The sequence below is a fragment of the Malus domestica genome, chromosome 04 (assembly GCF_042453785.1).
Source record: "Malus domestica chromosome 04, GDT2T_hap1".
NCBI lineage: Eukaryota > Viridiplantae > Streptophyta > Magnoliopsida > Rosales > Rosaceae > Malus > Malus domestica.
The window spans coordinates 30,019,339-30,039,818 of record NC_091664.1 but is presented as its reverse complement, the minus strand read 5'-3'; the positions used below and the strand labels follow the sequence as shown (position 1 = coordinate 30,039,818).

The following is a 20,480-nucleotide window of genomic DNA, read 5'->3' as shown; positions in this document are numbered from 1 at the left end:
TAAAAAAGAGGACGAGGTCAATGTAACACGACTGAGAGTCTGACTTTGATGAGAAAGCGATAACCCTACAAAACTTACGGCATAGATCACTCTCGATTTTGCTATTTTGAGCTTAAAAATGAGGTAATTTAGACGACTTAAATTGAATTTAATATTCATAATTAATTGATTTTGCTGACTCACCTCACACAAATCAAAAACTCTAATTTATCTTCCACAAAAACTAAGAATCCAAAATTTTTAGTTCTTAAGCTCTGAACACTACAGTCGGAAATTTCAAAATTTAGTAAATAAACACAATTACAAAAACACAAAATAAAACTGAAATGAAATGAAATTTTGTTTCAACAAGATTCCAAGTTGAACCGCATAAAACGTTGAACTTTGGAACGTTGAACTTCAACGTTTGAAAAAGTAGGTCCTTTGCCGCACATATTACGGCCTCCACGTTCCCTCCCCGTCGGTATTTGTGCCCACAACGACCGTTATAAACTCAACACATGAAAATTATTTGTAAAGATTATTTTTCCTTGCTCAATAAAACAATTCCTTTCGAGAAAAAGAAATTTATGATTCAAGTAGTTACTTCAGTCGAAGCTTTGCATTCAATTCATTACGATCTAGTAAGCATATTTTTTTCGTAAACAAGCCGTGAAGCACATAAGCTAGCTTGATTTGCTTTATCTTGCGTAAGTTTGTTTGAATAGTTTTAGACATCCCTAATATTATTCAGGACGTATCATAATGAATGATTGTATTGATTAACTGGTTAAGCTCCTTTGTATCATGTAGATTCTTAAAAATAAAAAATAAAAAAAATATCAATTTCTTCTTTTTCGTCTTTTTATTTTATTTTATATAATTTTCAGTTTATAGGTACCATCCTTTAGTCAATTGGACTGTGTTTTGGGATTCGATTACAATATTTATATGAATTTAATATCATCATTATCTCGACGGTTAGGTGATAATTATATTAAGTACATTGTTCACATGGATATAATTGATCATCAAATGATAATTGTTTTAACTATATGTAAATGTTATAACCAATCCCGTATTTCAAATGAAGTAGGTAAGTTGATAAATTAGGGAATGTAGTCAAATTAAGATTTGGAAGGATTTAAAAGGCTTTAGAATCATGAGGTAGTTAACTAGAATTTTAAAAGACTTTGAAATCATGGTGTGGTCAAAGTAAGAGGAAAACTAATGAAAATAACTTGAAAACTGATTTTTAACGATAATGACAAAATAAAGGGTAAAGTAAACAATACTATGATTGACTTTTTAGTATAAAAAATGTGATTTTTCGTTAAAGTGAACAGTATCGAGAGCTTTTCGTTAAAGTTCCCTTAAAAGAATGCATCGAAATCCATGTGTAGTCGACTAGAATTTTAAAAAACTTTTAAGGAGTTCACATAAATATGTATGTATTACAAAAGTCATAGCTTTTAAAGGATTTTATAGAATATGAGATTTTGTAGAATTTAAAAATATTAATATGCATAAAAATAAGCTATAAAAAATCTCAACTCCAACCACAGGCTTTCATTAAGATTTCATTTCAAGCAGCTGCCCTCTCTCCACGTCAACTTTATCCGACCGACCCCCTCCAATCCCTCTCGTCCCGACATCACCTTTGGGTTGGGAGGACTGAGCAAAGTTCTTCATTATTTTTTTACAAGTTTTTTTATTTTAATCTTATTTTCTATTTAAAAAATAATTGTTTAAATGACAAGAAAGTCTATCAAAATTCATTTAAATTTTTAATCAAAATCTATAAGAATTCTTAAAATTTCATTTGAATGTTGTAAGAATTATACGTCTAATCAAACCTATCACATTAAGAAGTCTTTTAAAATTGTTTTAAATCCTTATCTGACTACACCCCTAACCACATCCACCACCACCCCATAAATTTCACCTTATTTGGGAAACTTCCTGTTTGAGCATCTTAAAGATTAGATCTTTCATTCTCAACACCATTTAAAATGGAGTGGTTAAAAATGGTGGATGGCTTTGAATTCCCAACAAACAGTACTTTCTGTTGTTCCAAACACCAAAATTAGAACATCCCATTTAAATGTCACACCCAAAATTTCCCTACCCTTTTTTCCAAACTCCGCTAAAATTAAAAAACCACAGATTTGTTTTTAATTTTTGTGTTCTCGAAATACAATCACATAATGTTATTATTCTACATATTATAAAATGAATGAACGACATATTTATTTGATATGTTCCACTTATAGATTGTATTGAAAACTTATAATTACAAAACCCAAAGACCAGAAAACAAAGAAAATTTCTTGAGTTTTCAGAATACAGTTACGTAATGTTAATATTTTACGTTTTATGAACATACTACTATATAGATATAGTAGATGTGTTTCAACCTTCCTTATCTAATTATAGATAACTATCAATTAGATGTTCCGAGTAGACCGAAAAATTACCATCACGGCGTTCAGAAATTTAGAAGGAAGAAAAAGACCGGTCTATATATAGCCAAACAGCGCAGCACATAAAACCAAAAGAAAACAATAATACCACATGAGAATTTGAGACCCTTTCTCTCAGCAGCCTGAGAGAAAAAGAGAAGAACATAAGAAGGAAAGAAAAAAAAAACATCCATTTGAAGGGGTTCAAAGATCTTGTCAGATCGGGACCAAAAAAATGTAAGAAGAAATCTCTCTATCTCTCAGCATTCATTTCTTTCTGGTATTGTCTGTCTTTCGTGTGTTTGTGTTTCATGGGATTTCTCAAATGTGGTTTTGTCTTTCAATTTGTGCTTTTTTCTGCAAAGTTTTGAGCTTTGAGGTTCTATCTTTAATGGGTGCTTCTCTGTTTTTGTCATTGTTGGCTGCAAACTTGAGTTTTTAATCTTTTTGGTGAATTTTTTGCTCCGAAATGAGAGATTTTTCTCAGCTGGCTTCTTTTTTTTTCTTTTTCTTTTGGTGATTTTAAGGTTAATTTTAGCTCAGAAATGTAAAAGATGGGAACTTTTTATGTTTTTGTCAATGGTTTTTTTATTGTTGGTTATGGGGTTTGCTCAGATTTGTTTTGTCAATCAAATTTCTAATTTGGCGCAAAACCGAGGGCAGTGGCGTTGTAAGGTTCATACCGCGAACCCCACTTAATGGGATAAGGCTTGGTGGTTGTTGTTGTTGAATCAAGTTTCTAATTTCCCTCTTGATTTTTATTTTTTTACCTTAAAATTGAAACTACCCTCTTTTACTTTAGCTTTTGTAATTGTTACTTTAATTTTATTAATTTTTTTTATTTGTTGGGTTCAATTCATTTTTTTAGATGTCTTGTTCCTTGAATTTTTTAAATTTTACCTAATTTATCTCCTGTTATGTCTTATTTAATGTGATTATAATTGTATAAATGCTTTGCATAATTGAGTTTGATAAAAAAATAAAAGAAGAAGAAGCAAATTGAGGAGTTTCCGGTGACCGGCAAACAAATAAGACCACCGGAATTCTATACAAGAATTTCTCCTTTGCGCGTGTGCCCGCTTGCGTGTGTTTCTTCAAACTGTCATTGGAAAAGATGTATTTGGCATTGTAATATGGATTGGGAGATCTAATGTACCTTGAAATTGTCTCGGTTTAATTTGACATGTTTTTCAACAGATAAAGCTTCATAAGTTTTTTGGTCAATTCGAAGAATTTGAAATCTATTTGAAGATGGAATAATTTACTTGTAAATAAGTAAGGCTTTGTTAGTATATTATCTTAGCTTATCAAACGAGCGTGTTTGATTTTTCTCATGCAGTGTCATGGGGAGGGAAGGTACTGGTATAAAGGTGGGGAACGGGGAAATGGAGAGGAAGGTGGTGGAGAAGAAGATTAATGGTGTCGTGGTGACTTCAATTGGTTTTTCTCGTGGTAAGGTCCACGTTGCTCCCAAAGTTTCAGAAGAAAGCATTGAATCAAAGGATTTTAAGGTGAAGAACCCTGTTGAAGAAAACAAAGTTGCTGTGGAATCTGAGGAGAAGCAAAATGTGCTGGCTGTTAAGAGTACAAATCTTGATGATGACTCGACTGATGCCAAAAATGAGAAACCTGAATTTCCGAAGCCGAGTGACATTAAAAAGTTGAACTTAAAATCCACTGCTGCTGAAAATGGGCATTCAAATCAGACTGTTGGGGCTGAAACTGCCACTGCCAAAAAATCCAGCAATTCTGAGTCTCCTGATGCTAATAAGAGCTCAGAGTCTCCTCTTGCCACTAAGAATCCAGAGTCTCCAAATGCAGAGCCTCCCAAGAGTTCACAGGTAAAACCGTAAAAATACTATATTTTTCTTTCACAGCTCTAAAGGATTCATCCGCTGGTTCAAGTCAGTCTATTATATATGGAACTTGTGTTGAGGTCGCTGAATATTGATGCTGTAATTTGGTATTGCAAATGTGTAAGATTTTGTGCTTGTTCTAGCGTGAAACCATGCCCCTCTTTAGAAGTTTTCAATTACATGTTTATATGATCTCACGAAGAATGTCGCCTCAATTAAAATGAGTTTCATTGGCTCGAAAAGCATCATGAAACTGAGAAGAATTATGAACTTTTGCTTGTAAACACTACTGCATCGTTATTGTAGATTTGAGATGGTTCTAATTTCAATTTTTTTCCCCTCATTTCATTTCAGCCAACTTCACCTCAGTCATCAGGAGAGGGCGCGGAACATGATACTAAGAAGCATGCTAATGAAGAAGATATTTGGTCTCTGACTTCCTCGTATCCTTGGTTGACATTTGAAGCTTTGAATTTCTTTGTTTTCTACATATATTAGAAACTGTTTATTGCATTAGCATTATCCTTAACAAAGAATAGAACTGCTGCATCAAGAACACCTAAATTCAAGGTTACAGTTGGACAAGCTCCCACGTTTAGGATCTACGAACGTATAGAGAAAAGGAAAGAGGTACTTTCTCTAATAAAACAAGTGACTGTATATCTTGAGGACTACTTTTTATCCGCACAATCTATCGTGTAACTGATGTGATTCCCTTTGTCTAGTTCTACTCGAAGTTGGAGGAAAAGCATCAAGCTATGGAGGCAGAGAGAAGCCAGTGGGAAGCAAGGGCCAAGGTATGCCACATCCCTGTAGTATCTATTATTTTCCCGTGCATTAATCATGGGTGCCATACGGGCCAACGTTTTCTTTGGGTGTTAATTCTTCCGCACGTGATGAGTTCCGTTTGAAAAGTCATATTTTACATTTTCCTTCGTTACACTTTCAGGAAGAGCAAGAAGCAGCCATCAAGGCACTGAGGAAGAGCATGGTCTTCAAAGCAAATCCAATACCTAGTTTCATTTACGAGCCCCCTCCTCCTAAGGCTGAACGCAAGAAGGTAGCTATTTCAAATCTTGTCAGTTGTGTTCGACTCCTTGTGAGTTCCAGAACATATTGAAATTGACCCAAAAGAGAAAGAACATAAATCTCGATACACACGTCAACTGAAAATAAAACCAAAGAACAGGGACTTGGAACTTGATTAAGTCTTTGATTAAGCGATTAATCTGTTTTTTAGGACTAGATATATTGTATCATTGTGGTAATCCTAGTCCGAGTAATGTAGCGATTCCTTATACTAGCTGCACCTTTTGTTGCGAGATGAACTTTTGTGTGTGCTTGTATATGATTTCAGCTTCCGCTCACTCGGCCCAAGTCACCAAAACTAAACAGTCTAAGCCGGAGGAAGAGCTATGGCGATGCAATCACCAACTCATCCGCAGAGGAAAAAAAGAAAGGCTGTTCTCGGGCACAACGTCACAGCCTTGGCACTCATAAGGAAGAATCCACGCCTCCCAAAAGTAAGGCTCAGTCCGGGAGGCGAAACAGCCTTGGCGGTTGCAAGACCAAAGACCATTCGAAACACGAAAGGGAAACAACGGAAACATCTCGAAAGACCGCCGAGCAGACATCGGATTCGAATGACGATGGACACCAAAGCTTCCTTTAACATCAAGTGCGAAAAAAAGGGTCTTGAATTTGGTGGGTTTAACATTTGGATGAACTGAAGAGAAATAGCTTTTGTTTTACTTTCCTCCTCAAATGACTTGTTTACTTGGGTTTGTGTTAATTGTGAATTGTATATGGTTTTGTAAGTTAAAACGGTAACTGGTACATATCTCATCTCATCTTGTTATATATAAAAGGTTTAGGCTTTCTGTTTCACGTGAAACTATCAACATGTTTACTTACGAAGAATGAGTACGAGGGTAAAAGAAATTTCTGACTTTTTCCATGTTCACTAATGCATGAGGAATAAAAAAATATGTTGATCTCGCCTTAAATCTGTAATTTAGGATCAGAAATTGGATTTTGGATCAACCAGGGGAGTAGTTGATCCAATTTTCATTATTTCTCTATTATCTTGCTTCCCTCGTTCTTGGTAAGTAAACATACTATGATGAACTTGAAGATCCGTTTCGGTTGGTCATATATTAAAAAAAACGTCTAAAACCATTAGGCCTAAAATCTAAAATCGAAACTAGTAACCAATCTAGACTAAAAACCTAATGTTTGATCTCTAAATAATAATTGTACACATACTCAAATGTTAGGGGACCAATTGATGGCTTCGCCACTGCAGCCCACTTTCTAAGCCCACTTTCTAGGGTTGGAAGATTCACGGAGGCATTTCGGTCTCTCGCTAGCTACCATCGTGTGATTCACGAATGCCAGAAATCGAACCCAAAACGTGTTGTATGAAATACGAACTTAGAATTCGTTCCCAACCAGAATCATCTCGTATACTCAAATGTTTTCTCAAAGTGTCGTGTCTTTATATGTTTCTAAACAACATTATTAATGAAATAAAGTTTAACCTTTTTTATTAGGATAGGATAAATGTTTACCACATCTTGTCACTTGTCAGAAAATCAGACAACATTATGGGGAGATCATTCCACAAAGACAACATCGTAATCAGACAACATTAACAATTTTAACCACATAAATTACTCTCCCTCCAGTCTCTAACAATTTCTGTCGTATAATCTCTCTCCCTCCAAAACCTCCACAACCATGCTTTGCTCCTTCCACTCCTCTCTCCGCCTCCACCCCCTCAAAACCCACAAGCCCCTAACCATAATCTGCTCCTCCCAGCCCAAACCACCACCACCACCCAAGAAACGAGCCGCCGCAGACGGCCGAAGACCCTCCCCCAGGTTCGGTAAAAAGCACGGCGCCTCGAGAAGGTCGGTTCTGAAGAAAACGTTCAAGCAGGAGCAGGTGAGCTTCACCACTCCAATTTCCGATGACCCCATTGTTGGTATCATCGGCGGAGGCATGGCGGGCCTCGCCTGTGCTCTCTTTCTGGAGAAACGCGGCGTCCGCTCCACCGTTTTCGACACGGTTTGTTGCTTGTTTCCTTCAAGTTTTTAGCTTTTTGTAATTGGTAATGTTTGTTTTGATGTGTGTGTGTTTTTAATTTTATCTGTTTAATTTGTGTGGATTATTTACTTTTGTTATTGCTCTGAATTTTCATTTGTGGATAAGACATTGCAAAAAGCTTACAACTTTACTATGCCACTATTTAAGCTCGTTTGAGATTGCTTTTGTAAGAAGCATTTTTGCTCAAAAGTGCTTTCACTGAAAGTGCTTATATGTAAACATATCGAACTTTAAAAAAAAAAAAATCAAGTGCTTCTTAAAATTCACTTGGAGGTGTTTCCTTAAGAAGAACCTAGCAAGTGCATCCTTTGAAAGTGCTTCTGCTAGAAGTGCTGTTATCATAAACATGTCAATTTTTTGCTAAATTTCAAGCGGTTCATGGAATAGCGCGTAGAAGTGCTTCCTAAAGCAATCCCGAGCATGCCCTTAATGAAACTATGGAAGGAACCCGAACGGGATGCATATATAGTTATGCTTACCAAGTTATAAATTTGAAAGTTGGATTTGTGCTCCAAATGTTTCTTGTGCCACATGACAATGATTTGCTATCATAGGGTATTCATGGTTTGGGAGGAAGATTGGGAACCAGAGTAGTGGATCCTCAGCCTCTGATATTTGATCATGCAGCTCAGTTCTTTACAGCCAGTGATCCTCAGTTTGTTGGGTTGGTTCAAGGGTGGTTGGAGCAAGGTCTGGTTCGAGAATGGCAGGGTGCGGTAGGAGAGCTTGAAGTGGGTGGTAATTTTGTTCCGCTTCCTTCTTCTTCTCCAAGGTATATAGGTGTTAATGGAATGCGCCCCGTTGCTGACTCATTACTTTCTCAGGTGAAGTAACCTATTATATATGTAAGACTTAGTTGGTTCGATAGCATGGTTAGACTTGTTAAGATACGGTAACATTTAGTTGCTTCAATGGCATGGTTGTCCTTGTCAAGGTATGCTGATTTCAATCTAAGATGGTCTGACGTTTTTAACATACCATGTCATGGCTAAGTAGAATGTTGAATGTTGATACATGGTGCAGGCTCGTATGATTAATGTGGAGAGACCTTGCTGGATAAGTAAACTCGAGCCCTTCAATGGGATGTGGCATTTGAGTGAGAATGGAAAACCGTATGGGAAGTTTGATGCGATTGTTATCGCACATAATGGTAATATTGCTTTTCAAGTGTAATTTTCTGTTGCTGTGGCATCTTCACATCATACAGAAACCTTAAATGTTGTATGCCTTTTTTTCTTTTCGTTTTGGAAAGTGCGTTGCATAATTCATTGTTAGGGGCTTTTCTACATGTTCGTGTGCGCATCTGATATTCACAATGCCCTTGTATATGTTCTTGAATGTGTGTGCTCACACTTCTCTTTTATTTAATTTTCCAATAGGTAAATGTGCAAACCGCTTACTTGCATCATCGGGCTTACCACTAGTTTATGGACAAATGAAGGTACATCTAAAATCCATGCGTTTAATTGATTTGATGTCACATATCTACGTCAATTACCCTTGCGGTCATGATTGAATTGTCTTGAACTGTATTCTACTATTCTTCTAATGCCTGTCCGTTTGATGCTGGTAGAGGCTGGAATTGAGCTCGATATGGGCCCTCCTAGCAGCATTTGAGGATCCACTTCAAATTCCTTTCGAAGGAGCTTTTGTAAAAGGGGTTGATTCCGTCTCTTGGATGGCAAATAATACCACAAAACTCCAGGGTTCCCAAAGTAAAGGTCCTCACTGTTGGACCTTTCTTAGTACTGCAACTTATGGGAAGCGGAACAAGGTTCCACAGGTATATTTCAACGCAAACACAGCCATATGTTCACACAAGAGCAAGCATGTTTACAAAAGCATAGATGAAAGGCTTTTGATCATTACTTGAAATGAAACGAATGAGAGTTATGAGGATTTCCAATTTAGACACACAATTGCCATGCATCATACTTCGTTAGAAGACTAGTAGATATGACGTTGCGCTAACTGTCAATGTGCAGGAGAATATACCAACTGCCACGGCAGAGAAGGTGAAGGCTGGCATGCTTTCGGGTGTTGAAGATGCTCTCGGATTACCTAAAGGATCACTTCAGAGCCCCTTTTACACTCGAATCCAGTTATGGTGAGAAGCTGCACTAAGCGATTATGATGCTTACTTGAATGAAATGCTCTTGTAATTCAGAGGATTAATAATATTTTGATAATGTGGGATATGCAGGGGTGCGGCACTTCCAACTAATACACCCGGCGTCCCCTGCATCTTTGATCCTCTCGGAAGGGCTGGTATATGCGGTGATTGGTTACTGGGTTCAAATGTCGAGTCAGCCGCCTTAAGTGGAATTGCTCTTGCCAATCATGTAAGTCTCTTCGAATTTCTCTTTTTTCTTCGCCAAAAGACTAAGTAATACAAAGAAAGTTGCAAGCAAGAGTTCCATGAATGCGAATTGGTTTTCTTAATACAGATTGCAGACTATTTCCAAAGCAGCGGAGACCGTCCTGAAGAGTTTGCTGTTGGTTTACGCAACGAGTTTCAAAATCTTAAAGGACATGATATCGGACAATTTCCCGGGATGGAGTCTGAAACGCAGACGGCTACAGAACAAGCATACGAACTTACCACTTAAACCGCGTCATCCCATGAAGAAAGTTAGAGATTTTGTATGCCATTGAGCTTTCCACAACACATGGTTCACACCAAAATGTGAAGCAATACAAAGAGGATCAAGTTTCGCATCCTCTGTGTATGTAAAAGGTGGCCCATGTCAAGGATGCAGATTAGGGGGCTGGTTGCCTTATTTCCATGTTCATGTTTTCGTGTTATATTGCGTTCTATGTGTTCATGTTATAACACGTGTATCTGATGCCTGTGAATGTGTATCAAACTCTAATTATCCAGTTTTGTGAATGTCTATTGAACTCTAATTATCCAATTTTGTGCCTTGTAAGGGACAACCCGTTCCTTACCATAATAATAAATATGGATTAGATTAGATGATCAAGGCACCGCCTGTTTTCTGCACTCAAGTTTTATCAATAAATAACATTCTAGCAGCAAATTATGGCGTGTTTAAGTAAGTGGAATAGAATGGTAGGAGTGGCAATTGCACTCATTCCAAGTGATTCAAAGTGTTTTTTTTTTTTTTTTTGGAAAACAGTGATTCAAAGTGTTTACCAACACTTGGGGAAATACATACGCGGAATAGAATGAAGTAATGGAATTACACTGATTAAAGTGTTATGCCAACATTTATGGAATGAAAACATATGTGAAACCCACCTAAAATGAGGAATCAGACTCCTGATTTTCTCTAAATCAGACTACCGAATAATAGGTAGAAAACCAATCAATCATTTTGCATGCAAGAATTGAAATAGATGACCCTAAAAAACTTATCCATTCTAATAGCCCCTAAAATTGCCAAAATTGTAGAAATATATAAAAACTTATCCATTCTAATTTTTATATACAAAGCCAAGGGCCCAATGAACAGTATTTTTTTGTGGTCACTAACTTCACAAAATAAAAAGGTAGAATTGCCCTCTCAAACAAAAAACTTCAAAGACAATCCAAAATAATGCATAAAATATGGCAGGGGTATTTTCATCATTTTAATAGTATTTTTTTTAATAATTAATTTTTTTGTTCAGTTTTTTTTTAAATAATTAGTACCTCACAATAGACTAGCAATAATATGATCAATCCGTTATTCATTAAATATTATTTTCTCTATTTTTAAACACTTTCAAAACATCTTTAGAGACGTGTTATGCCGGTTATAAAAAAAAGTCTTTCGCACGCAGATAATAATGTGATTAAATTAGTAGTCAAATGATTTTTTTTTTAACAAACGATATTATCTACACTAAGGGAAAATGAGTGGGTTTAGCCTCACAATGGGCAAGTAATAATGTGATTCAATCAGTTGTTTATAGGGATGCAACTCAGGCAGATTGGACAGGTTGGAAGGTCAACTCAATCCTAACCCAACTTTTACAATTCAGACTCGGGTTCAGGTTGGATTTCATTCGGGTTCATTTGGACTCAGGTTTAATTGGGATAGGATTTACTTGGGTTGGGTTCGGATTGCCCAACTTTTTTAAGTTTAATCTTGTAACAACTTAGTTTCCAATAATTTCTAAAACAATTAAGCCAAGTAGCATCAAAGCTAGTTAACTTTAATTTCATAAATCAATATACTATAAAACTTTAGGATTTAGAAACTACGAATATGTGCTGACTAATCAAAGCTAACTTACTTTAATTTCATAAATATTAGAAAGGGCGTTGGTTTTTGGACTTGGCTCGCTTGGGTGTAGTATGAGCATTAATTGATATGGGTTACAATTTGGTTAGATTGAGTTTGGTTAGTTAGGTTGGGTTTGTTGGAGATGGACGAGCAAATGATCAACCCAACTCAATCAAATCAATGAACGAGTTGAAATTGGGTTGGATTTGGACGAGTTATATTTAAAAAAAAAAACCCACTTGTTCGGGTTTAAAGTCGGATTGGACATAGATAGGTTTGGATTGGCCAAATCCAAGTTGCATCCTGATTTATTTATTAAATATTATTTTATCTATTTTTAATGTAAATTCAATAAAGACTAATTTTATTATGTAGATTCAGCTGCTTTAATTGATTTATGAGAAATTTCTTCTAGCATAATATAAGATTATTCATTTATTTCAAATATTTAACTTTCTTTTTGTTAATTTACATATATAAATACATTTAAAATATATATATAAATACATTTAAAACGTGTAATACGTAACTAACGCGTAATTTGATAGGTGGTAACTGGAAGGCATGCGTAGTAGTAACCCAACATCATATCCATGTAGACATAATTTGATATAAATTGCAAGTCATTTTTGTTATGAACAATAAGCATCTCATTCATCATGTCATTCATACTACAGAAAAAAAGTTGGCAAATAACAACCGCCAAAGTTGTTGGAAAATTAACAAACAAATCAGATAATAAAACCCTACAAATTCTGTGTCACACACGCTGTTTCTTTTCCATTCCCAAACTACCCTCACTCCCTGAACAAATTTACACAAACTACCCCTCTCGAGAAACGTCACGGACCACCATCTCTAAGACTATCTCACTTCTTCGCCTTCCTCGCCGGAGCCTTCCTCTTCACCGGAGACTTCACACTCTTCGGCTTCCTCACAGCTCTCGCCGGAGCCACCGGCTTCTTCGCCTTAGCCTTAGATTTCACGTCCACCTTCTTCCCCGGCGACGTCCTCGTCGATGTTCTCGCCGCCTTGGCAGCAGGCTTGGCCGCCGCCGCCGCCTTCTTCACCTTTGGCTTCGCAGCTGCCGACTTGGGTTTAGCAGCAGCCGCTTTCGACTTGGGTTTAGCAGCAACCGCTTTCGACTTGGGCTTGGACGCAACCTTCGCCTTGGGCTTCGCAGCCGCTTTGGTCTTCGGCTTGGCGACCACCGCCGCCTTCTTAGGCTTCGGTGCAGCGGCCGTCTTCTCTTTCACCGGAGCGGCGCCGCGAACCGGAGGCAGCTTGAACGAGTTCTTCACCTTGACGAGCTTTCCGGCAGCCACGAGCTTCTTCAAATGGTAGAGCAGAAGCTTCCTGAAGGTCGGCGGCAGATTCTTGTGCTTCTCCTCCACGAACTTGGTGATCGCGTACTGGCTCGACCCCGTCCTCTCCTTCAGCGCCACAATCGCCACCGTGATCATCTGAAAACCACAAAAAACGACATCGCAATCAGCCTCCGAAAACACAAAACAGACGGCAACATCGTAAACTAAACCAGAATACCCATTTTCCGATCACGTACCTCGACGAACGGCGGGTGTGCGGGCGGAGACCTCGCCTTCTTGGCCTTGGCGGCGGAGACGTCAGTTCCAGTCATGGTCGTTGACTCGGCGGTTTGACACGATTAACTCGGAAGCGGAATCGGAACGGTTTTTACGGATTTTGGATGGAGAGAAACAGAAAACGGGAAATGTGAAATACAAGTTTGGGGCGAAGGTGGTTTATATGGGGAGGAGGTGAAAGGTAGGTGCTGAGCGCTGATTGGTCGAGAGCAGTGCTATCCGGATCGAGAAATCTGCAAGTGTTTAAATTCGGGTCGTCAGATCGAGGGGTTATCTGCGGTTGGGATGAGAGTTTTGGGCGTGACTCGGATAGGATTGACCGCTTATGCTTTTGTTTGAAGGCTACATTTTGTTTGGGTTGTCAAATATTTGAAAGGGGATTTTAGGTTGTGTTTCTGAGTTGATTTGTAATGGGTGTAATTTTTTGGGTAGTTGATGGATTTTAGTGAGATTTTGATGTTTGTGAAGGTTAGAACGTGAGCTTTCTAATGAGTGTTTGGTTGGTGGATTTGGAATTTTGGATTGGGAGAAATTTGGATTTGAAGATGAATTGGTCAAAACTAGGGTTTCTTTGGAGTTTGTTTGAGTTTGATTAGATTTTACGAGAATGTTTTAAATACATTTTCTATTTTTTGGTCTTGGATCGTTAGAGGAGTGAATTGGTTCAAGAATCGTGAAATTCCGACAACGAATGAGTCACGAAATGTCGATCAGAAGGACGATGAAGTTGAACATATTTTGAATAGTGTGATAGTTTGTGATACCTAATTTTCATATGAACACAAGCATGTGTATAATTTGTTATGATTTAATTCATCCAGCACAAGTCGACTCATGTTTGAGGTGTTCTTTGAGGAACCACACAAAACAATGTAGCCATTCCAGATTGTATAATACATCTCTTTCTCGATGATTTTCCTCTTTTTTTACTAACATGACATCATTTCATCATACAAACATTATTATCAAAATTGTTCATTCTCTAATTACTATCATCTAAAAACCACTTCTATACAAATTCATTTGATTTGAAAATTGTTTAGTCATCCATTTGAATAAAAGAAATTGACGATTCATCACATATTACAATATGGATGACTAAATGGTATCAGAATGAAATAGAGCTTTCTAGAGATGCTATGTGGATGATGATAAAGAGAATAAACGATTCCGATTTTTCTTATTGTACGGTGAAATGATGACATGCACATTAGTGGGATATGAGAGAAGTATTGTCCTTCCATAGTTACCTTTCATTAAGCGCATATGACATTTTCTTCTAAATCAGCTGCTCATTGTATAAAAATCTTAATTGTTACAAAAATTGTCGATTTGTTCAGTACATATGAGATAGTAAAGGATTGCAAATTTGATTGATTTAATACAGAGATGATCTCTAAGCGATGTTTTTTAAAATTAATGATTTCAATAACGGCATATGTACGATGAAAATTCACTAATCACAACTGCATTAGCCAAAAGGTGCTTGTTCAATTTTGATTGTTCACTCATTGTTTCGTTTTCAGGAAATCTAGTAACCTATACAAATGGAAAATGTAAGAAAATAGGGAAGGCACAAATGTAACTCTGCCGAGAGGTCAGGGTTGATAAATTCAACAAGACGTGTGTGTTGGCACAACGCAAACCGAAAAATTCACTTTTTAATTTTGGGTAGGTGAGGAGTTTTCACGGCTTAATAAGTATATATCCCAAATGCTTAAGTGTATCAGATCCTTTAAGAGAAGAGATTCTTTTTTTTTGTTTCAAAGGAATTAGTTGTGGGACCCACTCCACATCGAACTTCAACGATTCGAACGTTCTTTTTTGTTAATCTCGATTCATAGATTATCCTTGCAAAAATTCATTTCAATCCGAAACATTTGCCTATTTACTTGTTTCTTACAGAACAAAGTGTTCGGCCACTTAGTACGAAGGTCTAGTAGTATTCCTCTTCACTTGGAAGTGAGAGGTTTTGGGTTCGAATTTCGTGGATGGCGAATTCAATACCAAATTAGGTTACCCATTGTGTGGCTTAGCCGAACTCCTATTTTCCTTAGTGTAAAAATATCGATGTATTAAAAAAAAATGTTTGTAACCAAAAAAAAAAAAACAAAGTGTTCGTCAATTTCTTTGAACTTAATTAGATGTCTCAAATATTTTCGAACTGACTAATATTTTGCAAGAATGATCTATGAGGTGCAACTTAAAAAATAAACGATTTAAATCATTGAAGTTCGATCTGGTGTGAGCGTCACAATTCCATTTAAAAAAAAATGGAAATCCTTTCTTTTAAGGGCACTTAGTGGAAGATTCATAAACTTTTCTTCACATGGCAGGATAAGCTCGCATTTACTTGTCATTGGTGCAGTTTGGGAATGAGGTGCTTAAAAAAAAGCTAGGGTGAAAAAAAGCTAGAAGGATTTTAAGTGTTTGGTAAATTTTCCAAAAGCAGCTTTTTTTTTTTTAAGTTTAAGGTGAAAAGAAGCCCAAAACCTGAAGCTGCTATTTGCAGCTTCCCAAAAAACAGCTGCAGCTTCCCAAACCAAAAACACGGGTGAACAGTGTAGGTTTAATGAATTTTTCAATAATCCAAAATTGCCCTCATTCCTTACAGTCGCAGCTCTCCGCCTTTCTCGCCTTCAGTAATGCAAATTTGCTTTTTTGTCTACTCTCTTCTCGCATACCCAAACCTGGAAACCAGATCTCTTTCGTTCTCTCGTTCCAAAACCAGCGTTCTCCCTTGTTCTCTCGTTCTCCAAGTTAGTTTGGTAAGCTTCTCTTGTAAATTTTATTTATTTATTTGTTTGGATTTTTAACTTTGGGGATGGGAGAGGGAAAAAGGGGTGGGAAGAGCAAAGGGATGAGGGTATGGGTGTCGGGAAAAACAATTGGGATGGAGGGTGGGGAAAAATTAATTGTGGGAGGTGATATGGTTTGTGGAAAAAAATAATTGGGGAAAAAATTAGGGTTTGTGGAGGAAACAAGAAAAATTGAGAAGGTCTGCTTCTGATTTGGGTTTAGGTAAAGGATAATTTTTTATAAAGCTTTGCTTTGGTTTTGATATGTGAACTGTGCTTCTGATTTGTCATCCCTTTGTCAGTGTTCGTATCTTATCTCTCTGGAAGGAAGTGGGTTTCTGAGGACATCGCTGAGGCTGTACTCGAACAGGTGGGTTATTTTTGTCTTGGTACAAAATTCGGATTTCATGTTTTTGATAAATCTGTTTTATGATTGCATTTAAATGGTATTTGGTTTATGTGTTTACGTATTAGTTTGCACTTGAAATGAGTTTTCTTTCAAGCATTTTGTAATTTTCGTGATCATATTCGATTGTGTAATTTGTGTTTGAATGTAGTGGTACATATCCTCTCATGAAACCTAAGGATTAAAGTAGAAGACCAAAACTTGAAAGAATGAAATTAGGGTAGCTGATTTCTGTTAAATTTGAGCATGGAGTGTTTGCAGGTGAGAAGAAAGAAACCACTTATATTGAGCTTTTTTGGTCTAGCCTAGGACAAGGGAGGATTAATGACTTGTCATTCTTTGGAGATTAGGAGCCAAGATTAGATTTCGATCTTGCAGATGAACTTGTAACCACTCGATGAAAATACACACACACACACACATGCCTAATGTTTTTGAAGAAAATGGTGTAACAGACAAATAATACTTCTTGGTTATAGAAGTCAAGAGGGTGTCCCCATTATTATTGATTGTACCTCTTGTGAATGTTTGAACTGTTTAGCTTGTTTGTTCTCTGGCTGGATCCATGCTACAGTGGGCTTCACTTTTATGGTGTTTATATGTTCTGGTGTGTTCATCTTTTTTTCTTTTAGGTTTTTTGGTGTTTGTTGGTTTGGCTTTCAGCTCTTACTTGAAACAAGGGTTTTCAGAGATTAGGATTAGATCATTTTTCAGTCTTCTTGTCTACTAAAAAAATAATAATAGTCAAGTGAATATTTTTATCTTATTCATCATGTGAATTTTCATGTATTTTTATGGTTGATCTATGTGTTAATGAAGTTTCATGTATTTTTATGGTTCATCGTGTGAATTCTTCAAGGATAGTTGACATTACATTCTGAAATTCCAAAGAATAATCGAACCACTTTTCAAACTTATATGTTAATTAACATATTTTTTTTTCTTTCAATAATGTGGTCCTTTTTATTATAAGTTTTCTCTTCTGTTCAAACTAACTTCCACTTAATGAATTAGTGTGATGAAATGTTTATTTAGTCTAGAATGCTTTAATGGTCGTAAATTGTTGTGTCCAAGTAGTCTTGTATAACAAATGGTTGTATGGAAAATCACATGGACTAAAATTACATTTGGTAAACTTGTGGGGTATCCATATAAGCATGTGTTTGTATTCCAATAAACATTGATCTTTTAATGAGTTATAACCGGTTCTGAAATTTAATCTTGTGATTAATGGTCCAGTTTTTTTCCCAAACTGTGATGTAATCTTTTGTAGTTGGATCGTTTATTGGTTATTTCTTGGTTATATTACAAATCACTAGTTGGTATCGATGGCAAAGAAGGGGGCATCTTCGTCAAATCCTATTGCTACATGGAATGCCCACAATATATCTATATTTTGTGATATTTGCATCAAGGAGGTTGAGGCCGGACATCGTCCAGGCACTCACTTTGACAAAGATAGATATGCAAATATTAGAGCTAACTTCAAGGTAGAAACAGGGCATGATTATGAAAGAAAGCAACTTAAAAATAAGTGGGATGCACTTAAAAATGAGTGGAAGTTGTGGAAATAGCTAGTTGGTAAAGAAACTGGCCTAGGGTGGAATTCAAGTAAGGGTACCGTTGATGCCTCTGATAAGTGGTGGAATAATAAAATTCAGGTTTGTGTATTTATCTTTTAATATGTATTATGATATCATGCAATATGTCTTAACCATATTCTTTCTTACTTGTAGATAAACAAAGAATATGGAAAATTCCAAAAAAAAGGCATTAGTCCTGAGATGGAGGACGAGTTAGATAGGATGTTCTCGAACACAGTTGCTACCGGTGAACATGCCTGGGCACCTTCCTCTGGAGTACTACCACTAGATACAAGAAATGAATCTATAGGACAAATTAATTCAGATGATGAGGATGAAATTGAGACCATGCAGGATATAAGGCAAGCTAGTAGGAAGGGAAAAAAAAAGAACGGCTAACCAAGGAGAATTGCAAAACAAGAAAGGAAAAAAATTGGAGGTGCTGCAAAACTTTGCTACATGTTTATTTTGCAGTGCAGAGAAGCGATAGGTGTTTGGCACGATGAAAGATCCTGAAGTCCAGCTAACTTGGTTGAAATATATGTTCAACAAAGAACAATAGGGAACTAAAAGCCTAAAACTATGAATTAGGACTATATGTGTGGTTTGTACTTTGCATTAAAATTATGTATTGAATGTTGCTACATGTTTATTGAATGTTGGATTATATGTTGAATGTTGAATTATGATTTCTTGTTAAATGTTGAACAATGACTTGTTCTTGAATGTCGGAGTATGACTTCTTAGTGATTGTTGGATTATGACTTGTGGAATGTTGAATTATGTGTTAGGTTACAGGTGTATATTCAATATGAATACCTCTGATGATGATGTTCAGGATTTAGAGGATGGTGTAATTATATGCGCTGTAGCGAGAGCTGTTGAAACATATTATTTAAAATATGTCCACAAAAGTATGTGTATGAATTCTTCCCAAACAGGTAATATTTGGTTAATGGAAGTACTACAAGGAAATCATGTGCGATGCTATAAAATGTTTAGGATGAACAAAGATGTCTTTTATAGATTATCCAATGACTTGCAAACTAATTATGGATTGAAAGGTTCAAGGAAAATGAATGCAATTGAAATATTATGAATGTTCTTGCATATGTTGGGACATGGTGTGAAAAATAGATTAGCGCAAGAGAGATTTCAACATTCTGGGGAGACTGTTAGTAGATATTTTGGTGTTATGTTAGATATCGTATGTAAGATGACAATAGATGTTATCAAACCGATGAATTTTGAGTTTCGTGGCATTCCCCAAGAAATAAGGAGAGATACAAGATACATGCCTCATTTTAAGGTAAAGTTTGACTCGTCTTCTAACTTATTTGTAAACTATAAGTGTTTGCAAACTATAAGTGTAGGTTGACGATTTTATTCTATGTTATTATTTTTAGGATTGTATTGGTGTCATAGATGGAGTACATGTTGAGACTTCAATACCACCTCCGGATCAAGTTCCATACATTGGTAGGAAAGGAATATCGACACAAAATGTTATGGCTGCGTGTAATTTTGACATGCAATTCACATTTGCTTGTGCCAGATGAGAAGGCACTGCATATGATACAAGGGTTTTTTTTATCCGTGTTACGGAATCCAAATTTAAACTTTCCAAAGCCTCCAAATGGTAATCTTCATACTTATTTATAACAATTTGCATACTCACTTTGTATAATTATTACAATACAAAACAAAATTTTCAATTTTCAGGAAAATATTATTTGGTAGATGTGGGGTACCCACAAATGAGAGGTTATTTGGGACCATATAAAGGTGAAAGATATCATCGCCCAGATTTTCGTAGGGGTCCCGAACCAACGGGTCATAAAGAGGTATTCAACCACATGCATTCTTCTCTAAGGAGCATCATTGAATGAACTTTTGGGGTATGGAAGAAAAGATGGGCAATTTTAAGGGATATACTTAATTACCCGTTCAATAAGCAAGTCAAGATTATCATTGCTACAATGGCTCTTCATAACTACAAACGGAGATATTCTGAACGTGATTGTCATTTTGATGACCCCATGGACTATTGTGAAGAGAGCGATAGTAGTGATGATGATGATGAAGAATACCAAAATTATCAAGTTGAAGGATCCCATGAGATAGAAGCATTAAGAAATAGAATAGCAGCAAGTTTCATGAATGCATCTAATTAGACTACTTTCAAGTACATTAACAATATTGTACTAATGAATCCTAGCTATTCAGTCTAAAATATTTCAATTGAAGTAGTTTGTCATACTAATTAATATTTAAGATAAAGTTTATAAATATTTCTTTTTTAAAAATAAAGTATATTTATTAATTCACTTTTATTTGTTAAGAAAATTAAATTAATAGCACATATAGTATTATACCATTTTTGGTCATTTCACACAGTCACAGCTGTTTTACATAAAAGTTTACCAAACACTTTTTTTTTTTTCAAAAGCAC

At 36.3% G+C, this 20,480-nt stretch overlaps 3 protein-coding genes and 1 long non-coding RNA gene across 4 annotated transcripts; 3 read left to right on the top strand and 1 right to left on the bottom strand.

Moving 5' to 3' along the window:
- Positions 1–2,446: 2,446 nt before the first annotated feature.
- LOC103434181 (protein WVD2-like 1) lies at positions 2,447–6,184 on the top strand. Its single transcript, XM_008372493.4, has 7 exons — positions 2,447–2,678; positions 3,781–4,282; positions 4,652–4,740; positions 4,837–4,927; positions 5,023–5,094; positions 5,247–5,357; positions 5,655–6,184. The coding sequence occupies exons 2-7, from the start codon at positions 3,785–3,787 to the stop codon at positions 5,967–5,969; spliced, it is 1,176 nt and encodes a 391-aa protein (XP_008370715.3). The 5' UTR covers positions 2,447–2,678; positions 3,781–3,784; the 3' UTR covers positions 5,970–6,184.
- A 643-nt stretch (positions 6,185–6,827) lies between these two features.
- LOC103434180 (uncharacterized) lies at positions 6,828–10,320 on the top strand. The gene is made up of 8 exons (XM_008372492.4): positions 6,828–7,366; positions 7,960–8,229; positions 8,429–8,555; positions 8,785–8,846; positions 8,979–9,188; positions 9,391–9,512; positions 9,609–9,747; positions 9,853–10,320. Exons 1-8 carry the CDS (start codon positions 7,037–7,039, stop codon positions 10,012–10,014), a joined length of 1,422 nt encoding a protein of 473 aa, XP_008370714.3. The 5' UTR covers positions 6,828–7,036; the 3' UTR covers positions 10,015–10,320.
- A 1,943-nt stretch (positions 10,321–12,263) lies between these two features.
- LOC103434179 (histone H1.2-like) lies at positions 12,264–13,384 on the bottom strand. Its single transcript, XM_008372491.4, has 2 exons — positions 13,202–13,384; positions 12,264–13,100 (listed from the first exon to the last, which is right to left on the bottom strand). Exons 1-2 carry the CDS (start codon positions 13,274–13,276, stop codon positions 12,507–12,509), a joined length of 669 nt encoding a protein of 222 aa, XP_008370713.3. The 5' UTR covers positions 13,277–13,384; the 3' UTR covers positions 12,264–12,506.
- Positions 13,385–15,796: 2,412 nt separating this feature from the next.
- Positions 15,797–18,685, top strand: LOC103434337 (uncharacterized). The gene is made up of 3 exons (XR_011579842.1): positions 15,797–16,009; positions 16,342–16,409; positions 18,182–18,685. It is a non-coding gene; the product is annotated as an uncharacterized lncRNA (long non-coding RNA).
- The last annotated feature ends 1,795 nt before the right edge of the window (positions 18,686–20,480 follow it).